The sequence below is a fragment of the Phaseolus vulgaris genome, chromosome 9 (genome assembly GCF_051622355.1).
Source record: "Phaseolus vulgaris cultivar YP4 chromosome 9, ASM5162235v1, whole genome shotgun sequence".
In the NCBI taxonomy this organism is placed as follows: Eukaryota; Viridiplantae; Streptophyta; class Magnoliopsida; order Fabales; family Fabaceae; genus Phaseolus; species Phaseolus vulgaris.
In genome coordinates, this window is record NC_143506.1 from 16841890 (window position 1) to 16865839 (window position 23950).

Here is a 23950-nt window from a genome sequence, read left to right on the forward strand (position 1 = left end):
TGACTTGTGAAAATTTACTTTCAATCCCGACGCTAGTTCAAAGCATCCGAGTATTGCTTTTATGGTAATGACATTGGAATATAGGTCTTCACAAAAGAAAATTGTGTCATCCGAATGATAAAGGAATAGAGAACAAGACTTCACCCAAATTAACCAATTCCAAGTTAGTTATAATTTTCATCAATTGTATTTGTTTCTAGGTTTCTTTCACTTCTAAGAAACCTTATTATTATAAAACAATAATTTCAATTTCTATTTATGTCCTTCATCCTCCTTTTTAGGTTGTTTTTGAATTGAGGAGTGAAAGTATGGGGATTTGAGGAAGTTGACGTGTAAGAAATTGAAAAAAATGTGAAGAAGGTGAATGTATTTAGATTGATGTATGTTTTAGTGGATTTGTGAAAAAAAATTATTGAGATTTATGAGTAATGTGATGGTTTGAGAGTATTTTTTTTTTAAAAAGGTATAAAATGTAAGATTACAAATTTATCCTTATTTTTAAAAAAAAATAGAATAATAAAATATTAGGTATTTTTATCTAAATTTAGATAAATTAAAATTATTAATACTATAATTCAGTATAGTTGAATAATTAATTTTTTAAAAAAATACGAGTTATTTGACTAGAAATAATTTACATGTCAAATTTTGAATATAGATAAAAAATTTAAATTACTATATAGAAATAAATAATTTAAATATTTGTAAATTTAAAAATTATAATTATAAAATCATTTTTTATTAAATGTAAATAGTATTATTATATCTATAATAATAATATAATTTTTTTATTATAAATAACTATTTATTTTTTGTATTAAAAAATTATTTTATTATTAATCATTATTATTTTATTTTATTAAAATATTTGTATTAGTTAAATTTATTTAGGAACTAATATTTATAATGAATTTTATTTTTTATTAATGAAAAATATAAAAAAGTGAAATCCTAAAATAAAAAGAGATAAATTCGAAAATAGTCCTGAAGTAATTTTTATATTTTTATATTTTTTATTTTAAGAAAATAGGATACGTACTCTTCACACTTATATTCTCCCATTATTTTCTTCCATAAAATCATGAATCTAAATAACTGTTATCTTCCTAATTTTTACTTGTGCAGAATAATCCATGCATAGAAACAGAAACAAAGAAACTTTATGATATGGTAGTATCTAGTGAGACTAAATTTAATAATACTGTTAACTTTAACTTTCATATAATGAGGATTCTATTTTTAATGATTTCTTTTTATTCTTTGCAGTTTGATCCTAGTATTAGTTTTCCTGATCTCTTTTTAATTAAAGAGCCATTTGTAAAGTTGTTAAATTGAAAAACATTATCGATTGAATATATATATATATATATATATTTTGCTTCAATAAAATACTATAACTTAATAGATATATTAATGTAATCATTTTAAGTTTTAATAAATTTTTTAATCTTTAAAAATACAATAATGTAATTATTTTTTCAGTTGGAATTGAAGTTGATAGTTTTATAAATCATCACTACAGATTTGTTATAAATTATATTATATCTAATTGAAATCATTACTATTGTTTTAATTTTGTTATTAATTGGATTAAAAATATTATACTGTTACTTTAATTTAATTAATTTTTGTTAATAATAGACCTAAATAAATAATGAAACTTACAAGATCATTAGGCCTATTTTTAATATTGTTTATTTAAAAAGTATTAATCATTGTCCTCTCAATGAAAAAAAACCTTTTAAGTTGTTTTCTGTGTACAAAAGAATCAGAACACAACCACCAAGCGATAGAGTTGTTTAATTTAACTATGTCAGGATTTGAGTTGAACATTGAAAAACAGAATTATCTTGACTAATGAAAAAAAAAGTGATTATAAACTTATTAGGAAAAGTAAAAAAAAAAGGTGTTGATGTTAAGAAATTATGTATGAGTTAGAAGTGGGATGTAAAATAAGAGGGATGCAGAAAGTTATTATCTTAATATTTATGGAATCATGGGTCAATCCATGAATCCAAAACAAATGAATTTAAAAGGTAGAAGACAGCTTCCTTAAATGCTTTTGACGGTTCCAAAACCAGAATTAGCTGTAAAGTACAGAGGCAACCAAAGTCAGATCCAGTTTGGAAGCATTTCAATCGACCACGCTGCTATATACAACTACAAACTCATTTCATTCATTCATTGTTCTGCTTCCTCCCTTTCCTTTCAACTTGTTCTATCTACCTCACGTGCCACAGACACTCAAACAAACACACTCACGGTCAAACCATGAGTACTTTCACCAGTTGTCATTCTTGACTCTTTTTCCCCTTCTCTTCTCTGCTCCTCCATCACCACAAACTCACCGTGCCGTATCCACCCTTCCGTTCCACACTTCCCTTTCAATCTCCCTCTCATCCAATGCACTTTCCATTATCTCACCTCTTCAATCACCATTCATTCTATTAAAATTCATCTTTTACTCTTCTTCATTGGTCAGTTAATCCTCTATTTTTCTTACCCCTTTGGCTGTCTTCATGTTCTCTCCTTTCTTCTTTCTCCTTATATTACATAGCATTGAATGAAAGATAAAACTGCCAGAAAGATCTTCTCTTTACTTCTTGTTCTCTTTTGGGTTGTTGGGCTCATACCGCTAGCGGTTAGTTTTTAGTTTTTTGTTTTTGCCTTTTCTTTCAGATGAATTTTGTTTCTTTCCTGTTCTTTTGATTTCCATTTGCTGTTGAGTGAACATGGGAAAGCATCGGTCTTTCTTGCATATTGTGGGCACCGTTCTCCTTTTGTGCAAATTTTGTTTTGCTGCGAATCAATATACTGGAAGGGTCTTACCCGGAGGAATAAAGGGTTCTCAAATGAATTGGATTGACAGAAATGGTGTATTCCTCGTATCAAACGAGGGGCAATTTTCCTTTGGCTTTGTCACCACAGCGAATGACACCACCTTGTTTCTACTTTCAATCGCCCACCTGGCTACTTCCAGGGTCGTTTGGTCTGCTAACAGAGCAGTTCCTGTTGCTAATTCCGACAATTTTGTGTTTGATGACAAGGGCAACGCCTTCTTGCAGAAAGATGGAACCGTGGTCTGGTCTACGAACACAAGCGGCAAAGGGGTTTCTTCAATGGAATTGCGTGACACTGGGAATTTGGTTTTGCTTGGGAGTGATAATAGTACAGTGATTTGGCAAAGTTTCGGCGTTCCAACAGATACTTTGTTGCCAACTCAGGAATTCACAGAGGGAATGAAACTCGTCAGTGATCCTAGCAAAAACAACTTGACCCATATTCTTGAGATCAAGTCTGGTGTTGTTGTTCTCTCCGCAAGCTTTGGAACTCCGCAGCCTTATTGGACCATGCAGACGGACAGCCGCAGAATCATCAACACGGGCGGCGATGAAGTGGCTTCGGCAAACATTAGTAAAAACTCATGGAGGTTCTATGACAAGAGCAAATCTCTGTTGTGGCAGTTCATTTTCTCTTCAGGTCCAGACTCAAATGCGACTTGGATTGCTGTTTTGGGGAGTGATGGCTTCATCACCTTCTCTACCCTCGGCAGTGGAGCGTCAAATGCTGCTTCTGAAAAAATTCCCGAAGATCCTTGCGGTATTCCAGAACCCTGTGAGGCATACTCCATATGCACAGCTAAAAGGTGTAGCTGCCCTTCTGTTATTCCTAATTGCAAAACTGGTTTTGACTCTCCTTGCGGTGGTGACTCAGAAAAATCCATTCAGTTGGTTAAAGCTGATGATGGACTCGATTACTTTGCGCTTCAATTCCTTCAACCGTTTTCCAAAACCGATTTGGCTGGTTGCCAAACATCTTGCAGTGGAAACTGTTCCTGCGTTGCTATGTTCTTCCACAGAAGTTCGGGAAATTGTTTCTTGTTGGACAGTGTAGGAAGCTTTGAGAAACCTGATTCTGATCCTGGTTATGTTTCTTATATCAAGGTCTCGAGTGAAGGAGGTTCTGGCTCGGGTTCTGGGGGCGGCGGAAGTGGCAATAAGCACACCATAGTTGTTGTGATCATTGTCATGATAACCTTGTTTGTCATTGGCGGTCTGGTCTTTTGGGGAGTTAGATACCAAAGAAGAAAGCAAAGGCTGCCCGAGTCTCCTACAGATGGTTCAGAAGAGGCCAATTTCTTGGAGAATTTAACCGGTATGCCAATCCGTTACAGCTACAAGGACCTTGAAACTGCCACTAATAACTTTTCTGTGAAGCTTGGGCAAGGGGGTTTTGGGTCAGTGTATAAGGGAGTTCTACCAGACGGAACTCAAATAGCAGTGAAGAAATTGGAGAGCATTGGACAAGGAAAGAAAGAGTTCAGGGCTGAAGTTAGCATCATTGGCAGCATTCATCACCTCCATTTGGTTAGGCTCAAGGGATTCTGTGCTGATGGAACTCACAGGCTTCTTGCCTATGAGTACATGCCGAATGGCTCCTTGGATAAATGGATATTCAAGAAAAAAAAAGGTGAGTTTCTGTTGGATTGGGATACCAGGTTCAATATAGCTCTGGGAACAGCAAAAGGGCTTGCTTATCTGCACGAAGATTGTGACTCCAAGATTGTTCATTGTGACATCAAACCAGAAAATGTTCTGCTGGATGAACACTTCATGGCCAAGGTTTCGGATTTTGGGCTGGCTAAGCTCATGAACCGAGAACAAAGCCATGTTTTCACAACACTGAGGGGCACCAGGGGCTATCTTGCGCCGGAGTGGATAACAAACTACGCTATATCAGAGAAAAGCGATGTTTACAGCTATGGGATGGTGCTGTTGGAGATCATCGGGGGAAGGAAAAACTATGATGCAAATGAGTCTTCAGAGAAATCCCATTTCCCAACTTTTGCTTTCAAAATGATGGAAGAAGGGAAGCTGAGGGATATTTTTGACTCAGAGTTGAGAATTGACGAGAACGATGACAGGTTTCAATGTGCTATCAAAGTTGCATTGTGGTGCATACAAGAAGACATGTCAATGAGGCCATCTATGAGTAGAGTTGTACAAATGTTGGAGGGTCTTTCTACTGTTCCTAACCCACCAATCACTTCTTTCTTGGGTTCTCGCCTTTATGCCACTGTCTTCAAATCCTCCAGTGAAGGGGCCACCTCTTCTGCTCCCTCCGACGGTAACAGTGATGCTTACCTCTCTGCTGTTCGTCTTTCAGGGCCTAGATAACACTTCCTCACTCTTCTGTACCCTTCTCATGCTTCCACTCCTACATTTTCTTTAACTTCCTCAAATTTTGTAATATATATAGTTTACTCATAATCACCCTGCAGTTCTATCTTCCCTTCTTTTCTTCATTTTTTATACCTTTTCGATCATCACCATCACAACCTATAACGCATGTGAATACTACTTTTCCAGTTTTCAAAATTCATTTAACACTAAAACAACACTTCAAAAAAACACAATCCTACAACTGTGGAAATCGTATCTAGTCATCGAATAACTAGAACTTTTATATTCTTCTATTTTTCTTCTATCACGGTTTGTTTTAAAAATATTCTGTTATTCTAATATTTGGAAACTTTTATATTTTAGAAAATAAATTATAATTATAAATAAATAAATAAAAACGAGAACAACCGCTTGGATATAGAAGTAATTTGCAAGGGAAGTTTATTATTATTATTCGTAAAAGAGAAGAAACGGATTTGTAAATATAAAATTAGAATAATAATTAATTATTTTTAATTTTAAAACGTATTGTGGGGATATATTTTTATAAAAAGCTAAAAATATAAAAGAAAATGTATACTGGGAGTGAAATAAAAAAAAGGTGCGTTTGAGTGTGTGGCGTGGGGCAGCGATAATGAGATTAGGTGTGAGTAAGCATGTTGTGCGGTGCTCAATCGGCACCGTTTCAGGCGACTCCAAAACCCATTTTCCCGCCAAATCCCAACGTTCATCTTTCTCAACTGTCAAGTTCCGCTCCGACAATGGTTCGTCAGGTGAGTGAGAGAACAACCTTGAACCAAATACTCTCTCGGACAAGGTTGTTATTGCGTTTATACTTTACAATTTCTCAACACGGTAACTGTATATCGTAGATTTAGCGGTTTCTAGTAGCAGCAGGAGAGAGCTGATCTGCATAGTCACGTGGCCATGTCTTCTTCCTCTCGTAGGTTGTCTCCCAGCCAACGCCTTGCAGTAAGTATGTATATAATTAACTTTGGATGTTGCGCATGAAGATATTCGCAATCACAATATTACACTGATGTCTTGAATGCTTTGTGGTCATTGAAGAGCAGGTGCAAAGGAATATCTTCTCATTAAAGAAGAGGTGAGGAAGGTGTTGTCTAAGGGAAAGGCAGCTGGGGTGCTTCGATTGGTTTTCCACGATGCTGGAACCTTTGACATCGATGACAACACAGGTATGTTACTCATGTTAATCCTATGACTCTAAGTTCCTGTTAATTTTAGCAGTTCTTCCAGTTTTCTAGCAAAACCCAATGAAATTTTTACTGTCTTGTATTTAATACATGTGAGATATTTGTCTGAAACGGTTGGATATTATCAGGTTGAAAATCATCTTCGGTTTTGGTACTGGTTAAAGAGTTCAATTGGCATGTTGTGTCAGTGTCAACCAACCAGAAATTATCATTAGTTTGAGTTTAAAAGTAGTTATTATACATGATGGTTTGTAATTGGAACGTTATCATGTAGTTTGAGTTTAAGTTTCTATGCCACGTCTCTCCGTTACCTTTTCTGTAACTCCGTCTCAATAGTAGTTCTTGCCTTTGCTCATCGGTTGAATTCGTTTAGGTAAAATTTCACAAGGCTTGAGCTAAGAAATTAAAAAGGAAACTATGCGGTCTCCTTATTATGTTTTCTTGGTAATAGTGTCATCATCACCAGTAAACGTCAATTTCCTTATTCTTATTATGTCAAAATGAATGTGTGTGTGTATATATATTTATGCACTTTCCATTCTTTTGTAGGTGGAATGAATGGTTCTTTAGTCTATGAACTTGAAAGACCCGAAAATGCTGGCCTGAAGAGATCAGTAAAGGCATGCTCTGTCTCACTATTTTTTGATTCCCCTTCTATCGTAGCTCTTTCTGTTACTATTTTGAAGAATTCCACATGATAGTATGTTCTATAGTCTAAATTACTTTATTATTAAGATAAATATTTTATCTTACATTTAACTGCCAAATAATATCTCAGCGGATGTATCACGTATTTTTTAGGTTCTGCAAAAAGCAAAGACTCAGATAGATGCTATCCAACCAGGTTCTTCTTCTATCTGGTAACTGCCGCTAATAGTAAGTGGTTTTGGTGTAGACCAACACGTTTTCATTTACCTTTCCTAGTATCTTGGGCGGACATGATTGCTGTGGCTGGAGCTGAAGCAGTTGAAATATGTGGAGGTCCACCTATCCAAGTTTCACTGGGCAGGCTAGATGCACTGTAAGATGCTAAGTTTCTAGTAGACTTGTACTCTACTTAGTATGAATTGCGTGACAGGCAACTGGTTTTTTCTTAACAGGATGAAAAACAAGCAGTTAAATGTTAGTTTTGGTTGATTAGGTTCTCTGAAAATATTTTTTATCCAATTATTGAATTATGTTCAATCTGTTGTTTAATGAATAATCAACCATTTTTCAGGAAGAAAAAGAAAATCCTCCAAGGGATTTTAACTCATTGGTTTTCACATAGCGAAGAAACCTGGTTTTTTCTTCTATCAAATAATATTTGCATTCATTTTAATGATAGGGTGCCTGATCCAGAAGGGCGACTCCCTGAGGAATCTCTTAATGCTTCTGCTTTGAAGAAATGTTTCCAGAGCAAAGGCTTATCGTGAGTATGAGAAAAACTTCTAATTTACTTTGTATTTGTGTTCTTTTAAGTGTTATTTATTTGTACCTATTTGCAACCATACATAATCTAAAAGCTGTCTGATTGCTCATTACGTGAGAATTTTAGCACTACAGAGGCAAACTAAATATTATATCTTATAAAGTCTTAACTTTAGACCAGATTAACAAGGCAATAAATATAGTGATTTACTGACCAAAAAATCACTGATCTGTCAGTTATTGTACAAACTTTTCAACATATTTTACCTGAACTAATCTGTTTAAGCATCCTCTTTCTCTTGGAGCTTTTCTTCCATAGAACACAAGAACTAGTGGCATTGTCCGGGGCACACACTATTGGAAGCAAAGGTTTTGGAAGCCCAAATTCTTTTGATAATTCATATTATAAGATCCTTTTGGAGAAGCCATGGACGTCTTCAGGTAATTTTACAGCTGATCTCCTCTAAACATTGTGTTTGTATGTGTTGTAAACTTCCAACCAATCATTGTTTTCTGAAGCAAACAAAAAGGAAATGCAGGAGTTGAATGCATGTTACTTTGTTAGGCTTAGCCACTGGATTAATACTTCATTTTTGTCTAGTGTGCTCCGGATCTTAATGTTCCAATCAAGTTTTTCAGTTTCTTGGCATCAAGCGTGCCTTTCCATAAACTACTACAGATGGCATAAATATCTGTTATTGTGGGTAAAGTTGACTCGGGCCAAATTGACAGCTCTACAATCATTTTTCTGGATAGACCTGACATGTTTTTTGGTTTGTTTTATCATTTTTTAAATTATTATTATTGTGATCTGCCTGTTCTCTTTTATGCAGGTGGTATGTCGAGTATGATTGGCCTTCCTTCAGATCACGCCCTTGTTGAGGATGATGAATGCTTAAGGTTCCATATCTCTTGACAACCTCTTATGCTACACTTATATGAAATTGACCCCCACTTTTTTTTTTCTTTTCTGGCTGAGCACTAAAATTTTAGTTCAAAAGTGTTAAATACTTCAAGTAATGTGAAGTTATCTGAAATGATAAAACAATTAAAATGAGAAGCATTCCCTTTTCTTATTTTCCAAAATTCAAGAAAATAACAGGTGAGGCAAATAATTCATCAATTGAGAACAAGTAACAACTGCATATCAATTGGTAATGGATAAGTTATGTCAGTTAGATTTCTGATACTATAATTCGTATGTTTTCATGCCCTTGTAAACCTGATCCTTGTCTCTGGTCTGGACCACGAGTTTACACACAATACTAAACTTGAAATCTGAAATGTCAATTTTCTAACACTAAGGTCATGTTCCCGAGCCTACATGCTCCTTTTCAAATGCTTATTTTATAGTTGTTTGTTGGCCCAGGGACTCATTTCTGATTCCTTTTTGTCCATGTAAGCAAACAACGATGTGCTGAGAACAATATAGTCTTGTAAGTAAACTAGAGTCAGTATTGTCCATAAAAATGTCCATCAGTCATGTATTTGGGAGAGAAAGATATTTAACAAAACTTTTTGCTGGACCATTTTATTATATCTTATTATTGATGACTAAAAATTCCCTTGCACGTTACATATGTATAGTATATTTCTGCTAATTATATTTTCCTTAGTGTTCATCACTTAAGACAACTCCATTGATTGAACAGATGGATTAAAAAATACGCCGACAGTGAGAATCTGTTCTTTGAAGATTTCAAAAATGCGTACGTCAAGCTGGTGAATTCTGGTGCTAGGTGGAAAAACATGTAATTCAGGAGTTGAATATTCTAACTTGTATTGAAGGGGCAACTTGCATTTTTATTGACCTGCTAATAGTGTTTATGCAGAGTTGCTTTGCTATGAAGCATGTGCATGCAAGGTCAATAGATTTCATGCGAAAGTCATTTAAACACAATTTAAAGTGTGAAGGCATGGCATATAGAACAATTTTTTTATGACCACATTTCCTCCTTTAAACACAACCAATCAGAACTTAAATATATATATATATATATATATATATATATATGACTATTAAAGTCTTCCAGTTTAATTATAAAGTTTTAATATTTTCCTAACATTGGATGGTTTAATATTTTAAAAAAATATTTATTATAATTTCGAATACTTGGATAATATAATTATTCCTTAAGGAGGAAATTTAAAGTTTATTCTATAAAAAGTAATGCAATATTTTTAACATAAATTTTAATTATTTACTACATTAAATATTTGTGTAAGAATAACATGGAGTTTTTTTTTTACCAGAAATAACATGATATTTTATCGTATTAAAACAATTTTATTGTAACAAAACATTTTCAGGTGAATTATTATTTCTCGAAACAAACCAAAAAACAATATTCTCAAATGAAAATTCTGATCTCATCAACAAACAAACACTTCACTAATGGCATGCTAATTGGTCATCTAAATAAAAATGGTCCCTGTTAATTTATCCAATATTACCTATTATTTATTTTAATCAGTATTGTTTTATTTTCATTTGAACTGAACATAAATGTTTTACTAATATTTGAAGGAAAATAAAAATTATTATTAACACTTATTACAATTGATAGTTGTATTTTATACATTAACACTTATTACAATTAGCATAACCTATGTTATTTTATTGATATAATCTAAAGAGACTTTTGATAAGATGAAGGTAATTAATTAGTGTTAACTCAATTAAAAATTATATAAAAATGTTAAACTATGTTAAAGTTATTCTTGTTTTTTTTTTCTCAACATATAAATGAATAAAAATATATGAGAAATAAAATAAAAAATACCGAAAATATTCACCTTATCTTTTTTTATTAAACAACCAACACTATTTTCACTCCTGTTAAAAAAATTATTTCCTTTTCATTTTTATGCTATCCAAATTATTTTTTTGGAGATATAATATGTAAACTTTGAGAATGATAATTCAAGCAAAACAAGTTAGTAATATAATATTTTAAACCTATTTTGATAAATTAACAACATGTCAACAAATAAATCAATAAATAAATATTTTTATTTTACTTAATAATTAGAGTTTGAATCTATTAATTTGGAATAATCCATAACATAACATGTTGATAAAAGTTAAATTTTCTTTCTTAACTCATTGTACAATATTTAAGTTAGGAGTAAGTTTATTGCACATACATGTCAAACAAAAAATGTTTAGAATCAAACACAAATTAAAAATATCTAAGATTAACGATAATTAACAAGATCAATTGACAATTTTATAACTAATTAAGTAATAATAATCACATAAAACTAATTACATCAATTACGACATTCTCATGAATTAATAAAATAAAAGTCCATTATTCACTCTAACTTTATTAGTTATAATTTATATCTCTAATTTTATTAGTTACCATTTATATGTAATATTTTTATAGGTACTCTACTTGCGAAACTCATAAACTAAGTTAATATCGAAATTCCCAAAATTAAGAAGTGAACGATAATACATTTTTTTACTCATGTCATCTCCACCTTACCTTACAAGAACATACAAATTATAACTATCTTGTTTATTACAATTAGAAGTTTTCATAACCAATTTATTTTAATCATACTACCCGAAAACACTTTTGATAATTTTGAATTTAAGAAATAAAGTATAATGTAATTTAAGAAGAAATTCAGATGTTTCAATTCAATATTATTTTATTCTCTTAAAATTATTTTTAAGACAATTATGTAACAATAATACAAGTTTTAACTTAATGTAATATTTTTCTAACATAAAAATATATTTATATATTGTTATTATTTATCATAAAATACATATTACAAAACATGTATCAATTGTATACGGTTTTCTGATTCCTGTTAACAAAATTCATCATGCAAGAATGTGTAGGAACTCAAATACTGTAAAAAAAAAAAAAAAAACTCCCTGAAAGGCTGTAAGCACGTAACCAAATAACTTGATGTAACCGTAAAATGTGAGTACTGCAGAGAAAGCGACTTGACCTGACCCGGAAATTGAAATTCAGCATTTGGATTTGAAATGAAACCGTTGTCTCCTACACCACACTTCTCTTCTCACTCTCAACCTTATACTCTCTTCCTTCTCTCTTTTTCCCTATTTTCATTTTCATTTTATTTTATTTTTAAGAATAAAAAATAATAATAGATAAAGCATCAGCATCACCAACACCTTCTACCACAGTTTGAATCTTTCGGATCTTGTTGGTCGGACTCGGATCCCCCGTTCCCCAGATCTCTGAACCCACGATGCCATTCGGTTCTTGACACTGACCCTTCAGGTAATAATTTCTGGGAACACATCAAAATTTCATTTTTGTTCTCTGCTTATGTCAAGTGCTGTGCCTTAGTTAAGATGGTAGTGTACTTGTTGATTTGTATTCTGTGACAAAATGGAGCTTTGTTAATTGTTTCTCGTTGAGTGGCACTTTTTTGGGATCAAAGTTTTGTTTTTGGAAATGGGAGTGCAGTGGAGGATGCTAATCTGTCTTGTTTTACGATCCCCTGATTTGATTTGCTCAGTTAAATCTTCTTATTTTGTTGATGCTAGTTCATAGATAAGTACTTTTTTTTTTTCATTTGGTTTCTTAGACCTAAGAATGCTTTGGAAGCAAGTCAATTTAGCTCCTTTTTCATAATTTGTCTTCATGCGCCTTGGCCACCAAGTGGAGATTAGATGCATCCTATTATCTACCTAGACCTAGGGTGTTCCACATTTTCATTAATGTTTATGCTTTTGAAGTGCCATATTTATATTCTTTATTACTGTATTTATTTTGTGTCATGTTGCTTTCACTATTTTGACTTGTAAGTAACTCATGGCACCACCTGACAGGCATGCTGTTTTTACATGTCACTCCCACGTTTTTTTCTTGAAGTGGGTAACTTGCAGTCCCTTAGGATACAAAGGCTGTTGAATTTGTCTTTCTCTTTTGATTGTAAAAAAAGGTCTATGAGGATTTTCTAGGTAATTTTTTGAAACCATTCTGGCTTACAGGACAGATGATGAATTTTTCATATGAACAATCTTGTTCTGTATGGTCTCAGATTTTTCCTTTCACTCTTGTGTTAAACTATCTCTAAGTAGCTGGTCACTGGTTTTATGAAACTTGTAGCTTGACTTGAATGATGGATCCAAGCAACCTTTTACCAGCCAATGGACTTGAAGAGGTCCACCAAAATGGTGTTAATGGCAAACTGTCTAACTCTGGAAAGGATGGTATTGCTTCAAATGTAGACCCTGCTGTCACTAAAATCACGCAAACTGAAGCTCCAAATGGAATTTTTGAAAACTTCATCCAGTATGATAACACTGCAACTGATTACTCATCCAAGGCAGAAATCAAGGAAGGATCAAATGACTACCTATGTGTGAATAATGTCACCATTTCTAAGGTGAGGATTTTTTTTCCGCCTTGAATTGGTTTAATTAACACAATAATACTATTCAAATTATTATCTTATCTCATGTATTTTCTTAATGCTAGGAAGAGGAAGCAGAAATCATAGACCAGACAGAGCAATTAAAAGCTGGAAAAAGTCATGTCAAGAATAAGAATAAGAATGCAAAGTCACCAATCCCCAGAGGTGTTCATGCAAGTTCAATTAAAAAGAGCAAAGATGGAAAAGAAGAAGAGGTAGCATCTACTGTTTCCAATGGGACTTTTGCTTCAGAATCTACCCCAAGACAGCATATTAAAAATAGATCATTGAGCGACAAGCAGGCTCAACTGTCGAAGGTAAACTAAAATTGTAGTTATCTTTGTTTGTTTATGAAAATTTTCATAGACGGTCAGGGATTCAAATAGTTATGCGCCCTTGGTCTCTTCTTTTATTATTTTGGTTTTGATTAACAGAAGTTACAGTTTTGGCACTCCCTGATAGTTCTTACATTTTATGCTTTCAGCACCCTGGAAAGTCTAACGTTGCACCTTCTGAAGTTTCAATGTATGTACTGCTTTTCAGTTATGTTTGATTTTTTTTTTAAGTTGAAGAATGATGGGGTATGAATAATCCTCATCTTTCATTAATTGACTACTGGACTATATTTTACTTCATCGGAAACAGGGAGAAAAACAGACCACGCTTATCAAAGAAAGGGCCCCCTGATAATCTTAATCTTCAAGGAGAAGCAGAATCTTCTTCGTATCCTTTTTTATTTTCAGGTTGAGCATTATTTTCTTCTTGTGACTGGAAATCGAGAGCTGATGTGGATTTTTTTATATTTATATTCTAAGTTTGTGTGAGAAAAATGTATGATTATGCTTTATCCTTAATCCCGTTATAAGTCCTACTGCAGAAGATGCCCAAACTCGCAAGGTAGGGATGCTCCCAAATTATGGATTCAGTTTCAAGTGTGATGAGCGAGCTGAGAGAAGAAGAGAGGTATATAATCATTACTTCTTTCTGTCATTCTTTTGAAAAATCTCAGTTTAAAAAAAATGTTATTATGGTGGCCAGTTCTACACTAAGCTTGAGGAAAAGATTCATGCAAAGGAAGTGGAGGAGAGTAACCTGCAAGCGAAAACCAAGGTGATAATATATGATATCTAGGCGGAAATGTAACTTGCAGATGTTGCCTTTTAATCATACCTTTAACTTCTTTTATAGGAGACCCAAGAAGCTGAGATTAAGAGGCTTAGAAAAAGTCTAGGATTTAAAGCAACTCCAATGCCAAGCTTCTACCAGGAGCCTCCTCCTGCCAGAGTGGAATTTAAAAAGGTAAGTTTCTTTATGTGTGTGCACATACCTGTTTGTCTGGCTGATTGCATGCAAGCTCTCCATTTGTACTCTGGGTAATTGATTTTTAATTATTTTAATTCATATCATATGCAATGCATATCCTGTTGTTATATGCACCAGTGTGCACACAGTGGACACCCGGATATTTATGTGGTCTCAAATAGTTAGAGCGTACAGCAATCTTCTATTCTTCTGAATTGATTTGGAAAGAGCCTTACCAGCTCATTGAAGCCCTTTTCTTACTGTTTCCACTTCGTTGCATCAAAAGTTTATGCAGTGGTGGACCCAAGACCCCTGGAGCAGTGGGGCAAATTTATTTAAAATAAATAAATAGTAAATATTATTACTGTATAATATATGATTATACACAATCTTATATTAACATATGCGTCTCTCATTTGATAGTGGGTCAATATATAAATTTAGAGGGTACACAAATGAAAGTTTAATATATTTTATTGTAATGTTGGAAAAATGAAGGGTGCAATTGCCCACCCTCATCCCTAAACAGGTCCACCACTGAGTGTATGTCTCAGGGTTTGGTCTAGAAATTCCAAGGCATTAAAATGAATTTATGTTGACATCCAGCCCAATATAATCCATCCATCATTTTCGTTTTACCATCCTTCTGATTATTAAATTATTTATCAAAGTTTATATCTATGTAATTCAAATATTTCTTTTCAATAGATAATTTGACTAATTCGTTTAATGCACCTTAATATATCAATGATCTCAAATAGGAGTTAAATAATCGTGGTTCTGAAAAGTTCTATCGGCAGTTGTGTCGTGACAATTATAGTATTTCTTCATTTCAACCACCCAAATGATGTCTTGTGTGACTGACATCTTGATTAATTTCATCATCATTTTGTAATATTGATCCTAGATACTTAAACTTAGAAACCTATGATATGACATCTTCTCCCATCTTTACCTTCCAAGTCATTTTCATCTCGTGGGTATTACTAAAATTGCAATGCATATACTTTGGCTTACTCCTACTCAAGTAGAAAGCCTTAGGGTTCAAAGTATGTCTCCAAAGCTCAAATTTAAAGTTAACCTCTTCCTTTGATTGTGTATGTCCATGGTAAGCACATCCAAATCTTGATTAATCAAGGACACTCAAGGTTTAGTCTTGATGTAAACTTATGCTTATAGGAAAGTCTATAGTCTCACCTCTAGGAGTTCTTTGACTAGTAGTTACTCATTATGCATGCCTTGTATAGCCTGAATATAAATCAGGAAAAGAACACTTCCCTTTTTTAAAGCCTTCCACAACACTTGACATTCTATCATTTTTTTTTCTAAGTCAGTAAAAGCCATATGTAAGTCTTTTCTTTCTTTGCTTTCAATGCCTTTTCATCAATTTCGGTTAAAGATGTCTTCTGTTGTATAGACTTTCCTAGTATGAAACCAAATTAATCCCTGCAGTCCTATTTTCTTTTTCTCTAATCAATGGCTTCATCATCTTTTGTCATAGTTTCAGCGTGAATCATAACTTTTATTCCTCTAGTTTACACAATTTTGAATATCTCTCCTTTTAAAATGTATGAATCAAAATTATCCTCTTTTGCTCATGTGGCTTCTTAAATCTCAAATTTAATAGTTTAGTTACCCAACTGATGTTCAAACAAAAAAGGATCTTAAACATGGTGAAAATTGAGTTCCCGGAACAAACAAAAGATTGTTAAATCCCGTATCAGATTCCTTTTCGGTGTTCAAGGGACTCAATTTTACGTTAATTTCATGGCTTTTACGACTGCTTTTTAATACAAGTTTCACGTCTGGAATAAAATGATTAAAGATCCTATCTTAAAATTGAAAACGATAATTATTTTAAATTACTTATGGTACCAAATTGGCACAAATTTAAAAGTTAAAGGACCAAAATGATTTTTTTAAATAATAAGAATAATTTATCGTAGAATGTTGGGGCCTCAATTGTCATTGGAGCATTATTAAGCTATTAACATATTTTTCCCAAGGCCTTGCACCTGGGCTGCCTAATTAAATGTCTTCTTGAATATCTGTAGTTAAGACTGACTGATCAATATATATAATGAAAAGTCACTTACCTTATAGCCATGCAACCATAAAGTTTAGGTGTGTTGGATATTGGAATGAAAAGAAATGGCGATTTAGTAATTGTGACAAGGGTATAAGAAACTATTTTTAAAAAAGAGTAGTCAAACATGCCCTACAACTTGTATTTACTAAAGTTGTTAGACCAACGTTAGTCTGGAGATGACTTAAAAGATAAGCCTGTTTTTCATCGATGCTCATAAATTATGTTCAATTTGATGGTTTCATTCTATAAAACTAGGGACTAATTGGAATTCTGATTCTATTTTGCAGTTATTTGCTTTCATTGAACCCTTAGATGTGGCTTGTGATTTGTTGGTTAGCAGATATCTTCTGGTTTCTGAAAATTTAGGTGGTTTTGTTCATTTTCCAAAATAAGCCCACAGGACTTTTCGATTCCTATCTTATTGCATTAAAATTGTAATTCTTAATTTGTTCTAGAGGGCTTTTCACTTATCAATGTGTGGATGCTTGATTATTTAGACTTAAACAACATTTTGAAACCTATTTCTTATATTAGCAGATGGTTTTAAATCTCTCTAAAGTGACACTAAAACCCAGTTTTCTATCCTTTCACTGCTGAAATGAAGTCTTGGTTGTTTTTCTATTTGAACGTTTCTTTGAGCACACTGTTTTGATCTTTCTTTTTTTGCCCTCCTCTCTGACACATGTAACTGTTGATGTCATTTTTTTCTTTTTATGTGTTTGCAAGTTTGGTCTTGTGTCATTTGCAAATTTAATTTCTTAAGCCTTTGGACTTACTAATATAGATGCCCACCACAAGAGCTAAATCTCCCAAACTTGGTCGTAAGAAGAGTTCAACAGTTTCAGAGTCAGAAGGAAACACTAGCAATAGTGCTCGACAAGGTCGATTAAGTCTGGATGAGAAAGTGTCTCAGACTAACCTCACTAAAGGAGTTACTCTTGTTCACCAAAAGAAGCCACAACGAAAGTCTCTTCCTCCTCGACTGACATCTGAAAAGACCAGTTCATCCAATTCGGCATCTGTTCGGACCCCATCTAAGGCAGTGAATGATGACAAAACCTCCTTATCAAGTGTAACAACTGAAGTTACCACCTTATCCATTTCAACTGGGGAAGTGAAAATTGAAATAGCCACAGCCACTGAAGAGAGCAATGTCTTATTGGATGAGTCAAGTAAAGCTCTGCCTCTGATTGTAGAGCCAAGTGAAGCAAAGTCACCTACTGCGAATGGTGATTTAGCCATTGAAGAGAAACCGCAACAACTCACCTTAGCACAAGAACCCATAGTGGCAGAGCTCTAAGCAAACAGAAGGAACACGACCAAATATTATTAACTATCAGATCAATTGATTCGACTCGTGAATGTTATAGAAGCATATGACTGAGATTGTTTACAATGAAGGCTTGCAGAATTCCTTTGTGGTTTTTGATGTCATTTTGTCCAAGCAGCATTGTTTCTTGTGTTTACTCCTAAAGCTTGCTGGTTTTGTCCTTATGATTTTCTGCTCCTCTTCCAGCAATGTATGTAACTATTTCTCAGGTTGTTGTTCTAGCTGATGTTATTTTACCATGTAACATTTGTCTGTTTAGTTAATATGTTGGCGAAAATTTTGAGCAAGTAAGAGATCGGTGTCTCAGTCACATTTTGAAACAAGCTGTATTGTGGACACTCATCAAGAGCCATATGATTGTGTTATGGCTTTGGTCTGTCTAATGCATCGATTTTCACCTCTGGATTCTACCGTGTAACTGCTTATGCCCAAGCAACTCGATCAAATAAAGACTTCTACTTTTTAGAGTTCATCATGATTCTTCTCATATTTTTTTAGTAGTTTTGACCAGTTTTCAATCGATTCTCTGAAATTGTTTTATTAAAATGCTCGGTCGTTCATTTTATCAATGACTCATGGCTCCTTCCATTGGAAACTCTTCATCAAAAAGTTTTTGTAACAAGTCATTGACTTTTTTTTATTCAATTTACAGTTCTGGTTATGGATGCTGACCTTTTCCATTACTTGCTCCAGCCCTTCCCCTCATGTATTTTCTCTCAGCTGTTATTGTAGTTCATGCTTCGGTCAAGTGGTTAAACATAAATTAACTTCCCTTGAATGGTACTGATGATAAGTTCCACGATTAGGCATTACATGTTAGTTATCAATTACTTTGATAAACATCCATTATTATTGTAAAATGTTATACTACTAATCAACAAAGAGATATAAAGATTATTTCTTAATTATTGTAAGAAGTGATTTTTAAAACTGTTACTTTGGTTATTGTCATTTTGAATTGTGATTACCACTTTATATGATAAAGAATGATTGGTCAAAAGAGAAGCATTGTATTCATTGTCCTCCTTCACAACCACTAGAAATTTTTGACTGACTAATCAAATAAATTGTTGACTAAATTGTATTTACATTCAATCATAGTCCTTGGATATTTTGCCAAAAGGCAAATAACTATGGTTCAACAAACTTATCTATATTTAGATTTTTTTTAACAAATTAGCTATCATACTGGCTATAAGAACTTGTTACCTTAATTATGGTTTAAATTTCTAAAAGTGAAGGTGAATCTGATTTTCATTTTTCAAATACTAAATTGGAAAGAGTAGAAATGCTGTAATTTTGAATTTTGCTAAAAAGAAATGAGGTGGATTTAAGAGGTGGCGTGGCATGATAAGGTACTTAGAAAAGAAGAATGGTTGGGTAGTGGTGCTACCACATGTCCTAGTGTTTCAGATGAGACATGATAATGCATGTGCCATTCTACATACTCTCACGCTATTCTCTACCAACCTTAACCTTCGGATAGGATTGCCTTGTTCCTCATCCTAACCAGATCCATTTCATCTTTCTTAATAAAGCTTTTAATTATTAAGCCTATGTTTAGTTGGACTGAAAAATGAATAAAATGAGAAGAAAGAAACAAAACTATTTAGATCACATTATCTATTATTATAAATTAATTTTAATTAAATTATTATTTTATAGATTTAATGTTATCATCATTATTGATTTTTAATTTTATTATTTTAAAAAAATCATTATTAATAATACCATTTTTTCTATTTTTGTAATATACTTATTATTATTATTATTTTATGATTTTACTCTAATCATATTATTATTTTATAGTTATATTATTATTATTTTATAAATTTCTTTCTCTAATTAATATTGAAAATATTTATATTTATCATTTTTTAAATTTATTATTATCTATCCTTTTATTATTATTTTACAATTTTATTCTAATTTTAGATTTTTATTATTATTTATTTATAAATTTACTTCTTTTACTATTTATTAAACATATTTAACTTTGTTATTATTTTATATTTTATAAATTTAAATTTATTATTATTATTTTATATATAATATATAATATGTTGCATTACGTTATATAACCTCAGTAAGTTTTTTCTTCTGAGATATCGCGCAAGCCTTTCTCCCGCACATCCGGGTGAACAAGTCTTTCTGCAGCAATTCCACACTTTCATTTATCTGTAAATCAGTTACATCTTCTTCATCCCAGTGAAACCAAATATTCATTATTACTTTTCAATGATTAAATATATTATTTTATCTGACATTTTAATAGTATTCAAAACATAATTATTGGATGAAATTTAGAATATAAAATAAAGTGAAACATGACACAAGAGTGACGAAGTTTTATTTCATTATTTTCATAAAATAAAGATACAATACAAGGGGCATATAGAGGTTACAATGAAGAGTTGAAAAAAATGAAGCCTAAAAAAGCAGGGCTTGGTAGTAAAAAAACAAGCCTAAACCCCCCAAAGGGAAAAGGATTGTGATGACAGACCTGTACAAGGGGCTGCCATAGCCAAAGCCCTGACTCAAGAGAAAGGCTTCATATAAACCTTCAACTGTTAAAGTAACTGGAACTTCAAGACACCCCTTCACTAAAACTTAGACCCAAACAACACGCATACAACATGGCTCATATACGTGAAATTTTGGGTAAACACCACTGGACAGACTCGTTACGTTACATACTGCTGCAAAGAAATAAAGACAAAGGACACACATGGTGGCAAAACCGATACAAAGCATAGCTAAAAACATCAGATGCCAACACCAGAAAGGAAGATACCTAAAACTCCAGAACCCGGTAACTATTGCTCACAGGGATAGACAGTCTTTTTAAAAGTGGCATCTCATCCATGGAATGAATGCCAAAAAGCTTTCAACAGATTTCCAATTAAAGGAAACCTGGAAAAAAATGAGGTTTAAATATAACTGTATCCTCTGGAAAAGGAGAACCGAGTAGTGGATGATGACAAAGATCCATAGCGAATGAACCCAAAAACACTAACGAGCAACACTAACTATAAAAACTGAGGCATTTCCTGTTCAGTAGAGGATGTCACAAGTCCAGAGATGTTCCTGAAGCTTGCTGACACCTCGGCTGCTGATTGCACTGCAACGCTTGATATTCAATCCTGCAAGGGATTGACCCAGTTTTTTCAATGCAGGCATGCTCTTGTCTGAAACCGATATACAACCTGCCAAAGAAAGTATCTCCAGGCTGATCTGATTTCCACGTGCAAGAGCTGCAATACCGGTATCAGTGATTGCACACTTGGAAACATCCAGATCAGATAGCATCGGACAATTGCCTGCAATTGCCATCATGCTTGCATCGGTGACTCTTTTACAACCATCAAGGCATAGCACCTGAAGAGTCCATCCATGTGAATTCACAATAGGCAAAACTACTCTGTCCGTCACATTTATACATCCCCTTAGATTAACTGTTGTCAGACCAGTCTCAGAACACTCCAGCAGTGGAAGAAACCCTGCGTCTGTTACTCTCTGAAGTCCACTCAATTCAACATGTCTAAGCTGAGGACACAGTTTTCCAAGTAAAGCAAGATTAGCATCGCCAAATTCAGGGCAGTCACGGACTGTTAGAGACCAAAATGATTCACAAGGTGACATTGCTGGCAAATCAGCGTTCAGATCTTTGATCCCATAGCAGCTAATCAGAGTAAGAACCTTCAGTTTGGCAGCACAGTGAAAAAAGACGCCAAAAAGCCCAATTTGGGTAATTCTGTGGCATTCCTGCAACTGTAGGCTCTCAATTGATAGAGCAGCCCTGGTAAATGAAACCAACCCCTTGTCTGACAGAAATGCACACTTACGAAGCTGGAAGTTTTTCACATTTGGACAACCCTTTCCAATAGCTTCGATCCCTGTGTCTGTCAATCCTTGGCAGCCTTCGATTGTGATTGAATTCAGTTTCTGCAGTCCACGGCTATTACCCATAACCCAGAACCCTTTCTCTGTGACATTTGGGAGGCAACTTAGGACAAGATCGGTAACTTGAAAGCCATAATGCCCAATCGTTGCTAGAGAGAGATCAGACACCATCAACGACTCAAGCTTCACCTTTGATAGAACATAAGAAGTTGAAGACAAAAGGCCACAAACTCCCTGATCACCAACTCCGGAGCAACCCTTGATTGATATAGACCTTAGTTTGGGACACAACTTCCCAATAGCTTGTAGACCTATGTTACCAATGTTGGGACATGACTCAATTGACAACTCAGCCAGATTTGGACACTTCTTCGAGACTGCAATTAAAGTCTTGTCAGAAATATTGGGACACTTGCAGAGGTCAAGCTTCTCTAACTTATGACACCCGCTAGCAATCTCAATTAGGCCTTCATCATCAATAGTTGCAACATCAAACACTGAGAAAACCTTTAGAGAAGGGCATCCATGAGCAATGGCCTTGAGACCTACGTTAGTCACCCCACGACCTGAATTGCATCCACGAATAGTAAGCTTCCCCAGCCCTCCTCGAGAGGCTGTTCCAACAGCAATGGCAGCAAGTCTAACATCTGTTGCCTTCTTTCCCTCCAAGCTTCGGGATAGATATCCTTCGTTGCTAAATCCCTGATCATCATCACCACCCACATTAGAATCTCCGGTACTTCCATTGCTGCAGACTTCATTCTTACAAATACTGCTTAGAAGCATAAGCCAGCGCTTGGATACAGAAGCACAGACGCTCCTATCTTGGCCAGCAGGCAACCTTCTAAGGATCTCAAAGAGGCATTCATCTGGCAAAGATTCAATAGATGTCTTCTGCTTCGGCTCATCAAACCATTCTCGATTGATATCAAATGAAACACTGACGCGAGATCTCTTCTGAAGAGGAAAGTAATCAACTGAACGGCCAAGAGACAAAAAGAGACATGGTTCCTTGGGGTTAGGATATATACGACCCCCAGGACAAAAATCATCATTTCCTGAAAAGAAAAGAAAAAAACAATTACGGCCAAGGTCAAGATCGCAACAAAATTACGCATAAAACACTCCAAGGAAACGTAAATTTCCACACAATTAAAACCATAAAAAGCATCTGTTATATGAGCGACAGTTTTGAACATACAAAAGAAACCAGATATATTCGTAAAACATCTAAAGGCAGCAGCTGCCTCAGGTCAACTGCGAAATATTTGCAGAACTAATAAGATTAACCACTCAACAGTTGAACCTTCTGCCAAGTGATCTCAAGAACAAGATCCAAAGACTATTACCAACAAAATTCACCTTTGTACACAAGATTAACTACTCAAGTTGAAACTTACTGCTATATGATCCAAAAAAAGGATCCAATTTTCATGGAATACCAAAAACTGCTACAAAAAAAAAACATTTGGCCAATCCAAACTAAAATTATCTCACTATCTAACAAAAAAACTTTGAATCTCTTCCCATCTCCCATCAGATCCACCAATAAAGACAAAGATTCAAAGAATTCATCACTTAAAACCCAAATAATAACCTTTGACCAACCAAAAAAGAAAATAAAAATTAAAGGCAACCTCCGAAAATAACCACAAACACAACAGCCAGACCCATGAACTGAATCGGGTAAAACATGCGATCAAACAAAAAGCTACCTGAAAAGCTGAAAACTTGAGACATGGGCACAGTTCAAAAAAGCCCGGGAGGTGAAATCTGGTATGTTCCACACAAAAGAAGGGTTGAAGGATAGCGTAGAAGAAGAAGGCAACAAGAAAGAAGAACTCGTGAGAGCAAAAATGCATGAGGGAGAAGGAGGGAGAAGATGGAAACCCTATGAGATAGGGCAAAAAAAGAGAGAGAAAGTGTGAGAAAGAGAAATGAAGGGCTTGGGTTGGGCAAAGAGAGGCTTTTATTGAAAGTGGAAACAAACAGATTCGGATGCAATGAATGCGAACGTTCCCAAATGCAATGTATCTGAACACACAAAGTGGGGTTTCTTTTCTTTGTATTATTCTTCCACCAAATCAATACCAGAAACCACACACACACT

General features: G+C 34.1%; 4 protein-coding genes across 11 annotated transcripts; 3 read left to right on the top strand and 1 right to left on the bottom strand.

Moving 5' to 3' along the window:
- The first annotated feature begins 2022 nt into the window (after positions 1-2022).
- SD2-5 (S-domain-2 5) lies at positions 2023-5291 on the top strand. The gene has a single exon (XM_068624309.2). The coding sequence runs from the start codon at positions 2733-2735 to the stop codon at positions 5175-5177; it is 2445 nt and encodes an 814-aa protein (XP_068480410.1). The 5' UTR covers positions 2023-2732; the 3' UTR covers positions 5178-5291.
- Positions 5292-5752: 461 nt separating this feature from the next.
- APX6 (ascorbate peroxidase 6) lies at positions 5753-9753 on the top strand. Of its 5 annotated transcripts, none has more exons than XR_016515464.1 (10): positions 5753-5956; positions 6056-6155; positions 6252-6379; positions 6947-7017; positions 7199-7241; positions 7322-7418; positions 7725-7808; positions 8113-8248; positions 8641-8707; positions 9460-9753. XR_016515464.1 is itself a non-coding variant. In XM_068624310.2 (10 exons), exons 1-10 carry the CDS (start codon positions 5818-5820, stop codon positions 9560-9562), a joined length of 954 nt encoding a protein of 317 aa, XP_068480411.1. In that variant the 5' UTR covers positions 5753-5817; the 3' UTR covers positions 9563-9753. The 5 variants fall into 5 exon arrangements, 4 of the variants coding, with proteins under 4 accessions (XP_068480411.1, XP_090151164.1, XP_090151165.1 ...); XM_068624310.2 differs by having other exon boundaries at positions 8127-8248; XM_090295038.1 differs by having other exon boundaries at positions 5760-5956; positions 6056-6159; positions 8127-8248.
- A 1959-nt stretch (positions 9754-11712) lies between these two features.
- On the top strand, positions 11713-18409 carry LOC137820290 (TPX2 (targeting protein for Xklp2) protein family). Of its 4 annotated transcripts, none has more exons than XM_068624276.2 (10): positions 11772-12075; positions 12630-12761; positions 12910-13189; positions 13282-13533; positions 13701-13741; positions 13862-13939; positions 14083-14179; positions 14255-14326; positions 14405-14515; positions 17392-18409. In XM_068624276.2, the coding sequence occupies exons 3-10, from the start codon at positions 12920-12922 to the stop codon at positions 17905-17907; spliced, it is 1437 nt and encodes a 478-aa protein (XP_068480377.2). In that variant the 5' UTR covers positions 11772-12075; positions 12630-12761; positions 12910-12919; the 3' UTR covers positions 17908-18409. The 4 variants fall into 4 exon arrangements, with proteins under 4 accessions (XP_068480379.1, XP_068480376.2, XP_068480377.2 ...); XM_090295074.1 differs by lacking the exon at positions 17392-18409 and adding an exon at positions 16895-17132 and having other exon boundaries at positions 11825-12075; XM_068624278.2 differs by lacking the exon at positions 12630-12761 and having other exon boundaries at positions 11713-12075; positions 16895-18409.
- A 1867-nt stretch (positions 18410-20276) lies between these two features.
- LOC137823177 (EIN3-binding F-box protein 1) lies at positions 20277-23950 on the bottom strand. The gene is made up of 2 exons (XM_068628338.2): positions 23556-23950; positions 20277-22898 (listed from the first exon to the last, which is right to left on the bottom strand). The coding sequence occupies exons 1-2, from the start codon at positions 23578-23580 to the stop codon at positions 20992-20994; spliced, it is 1932 nt and encodes a 643-aa protein (XP_068484439.1). The 5' UTR covers positions 23581-23950; the 3' UTR covers positions 20277-20991.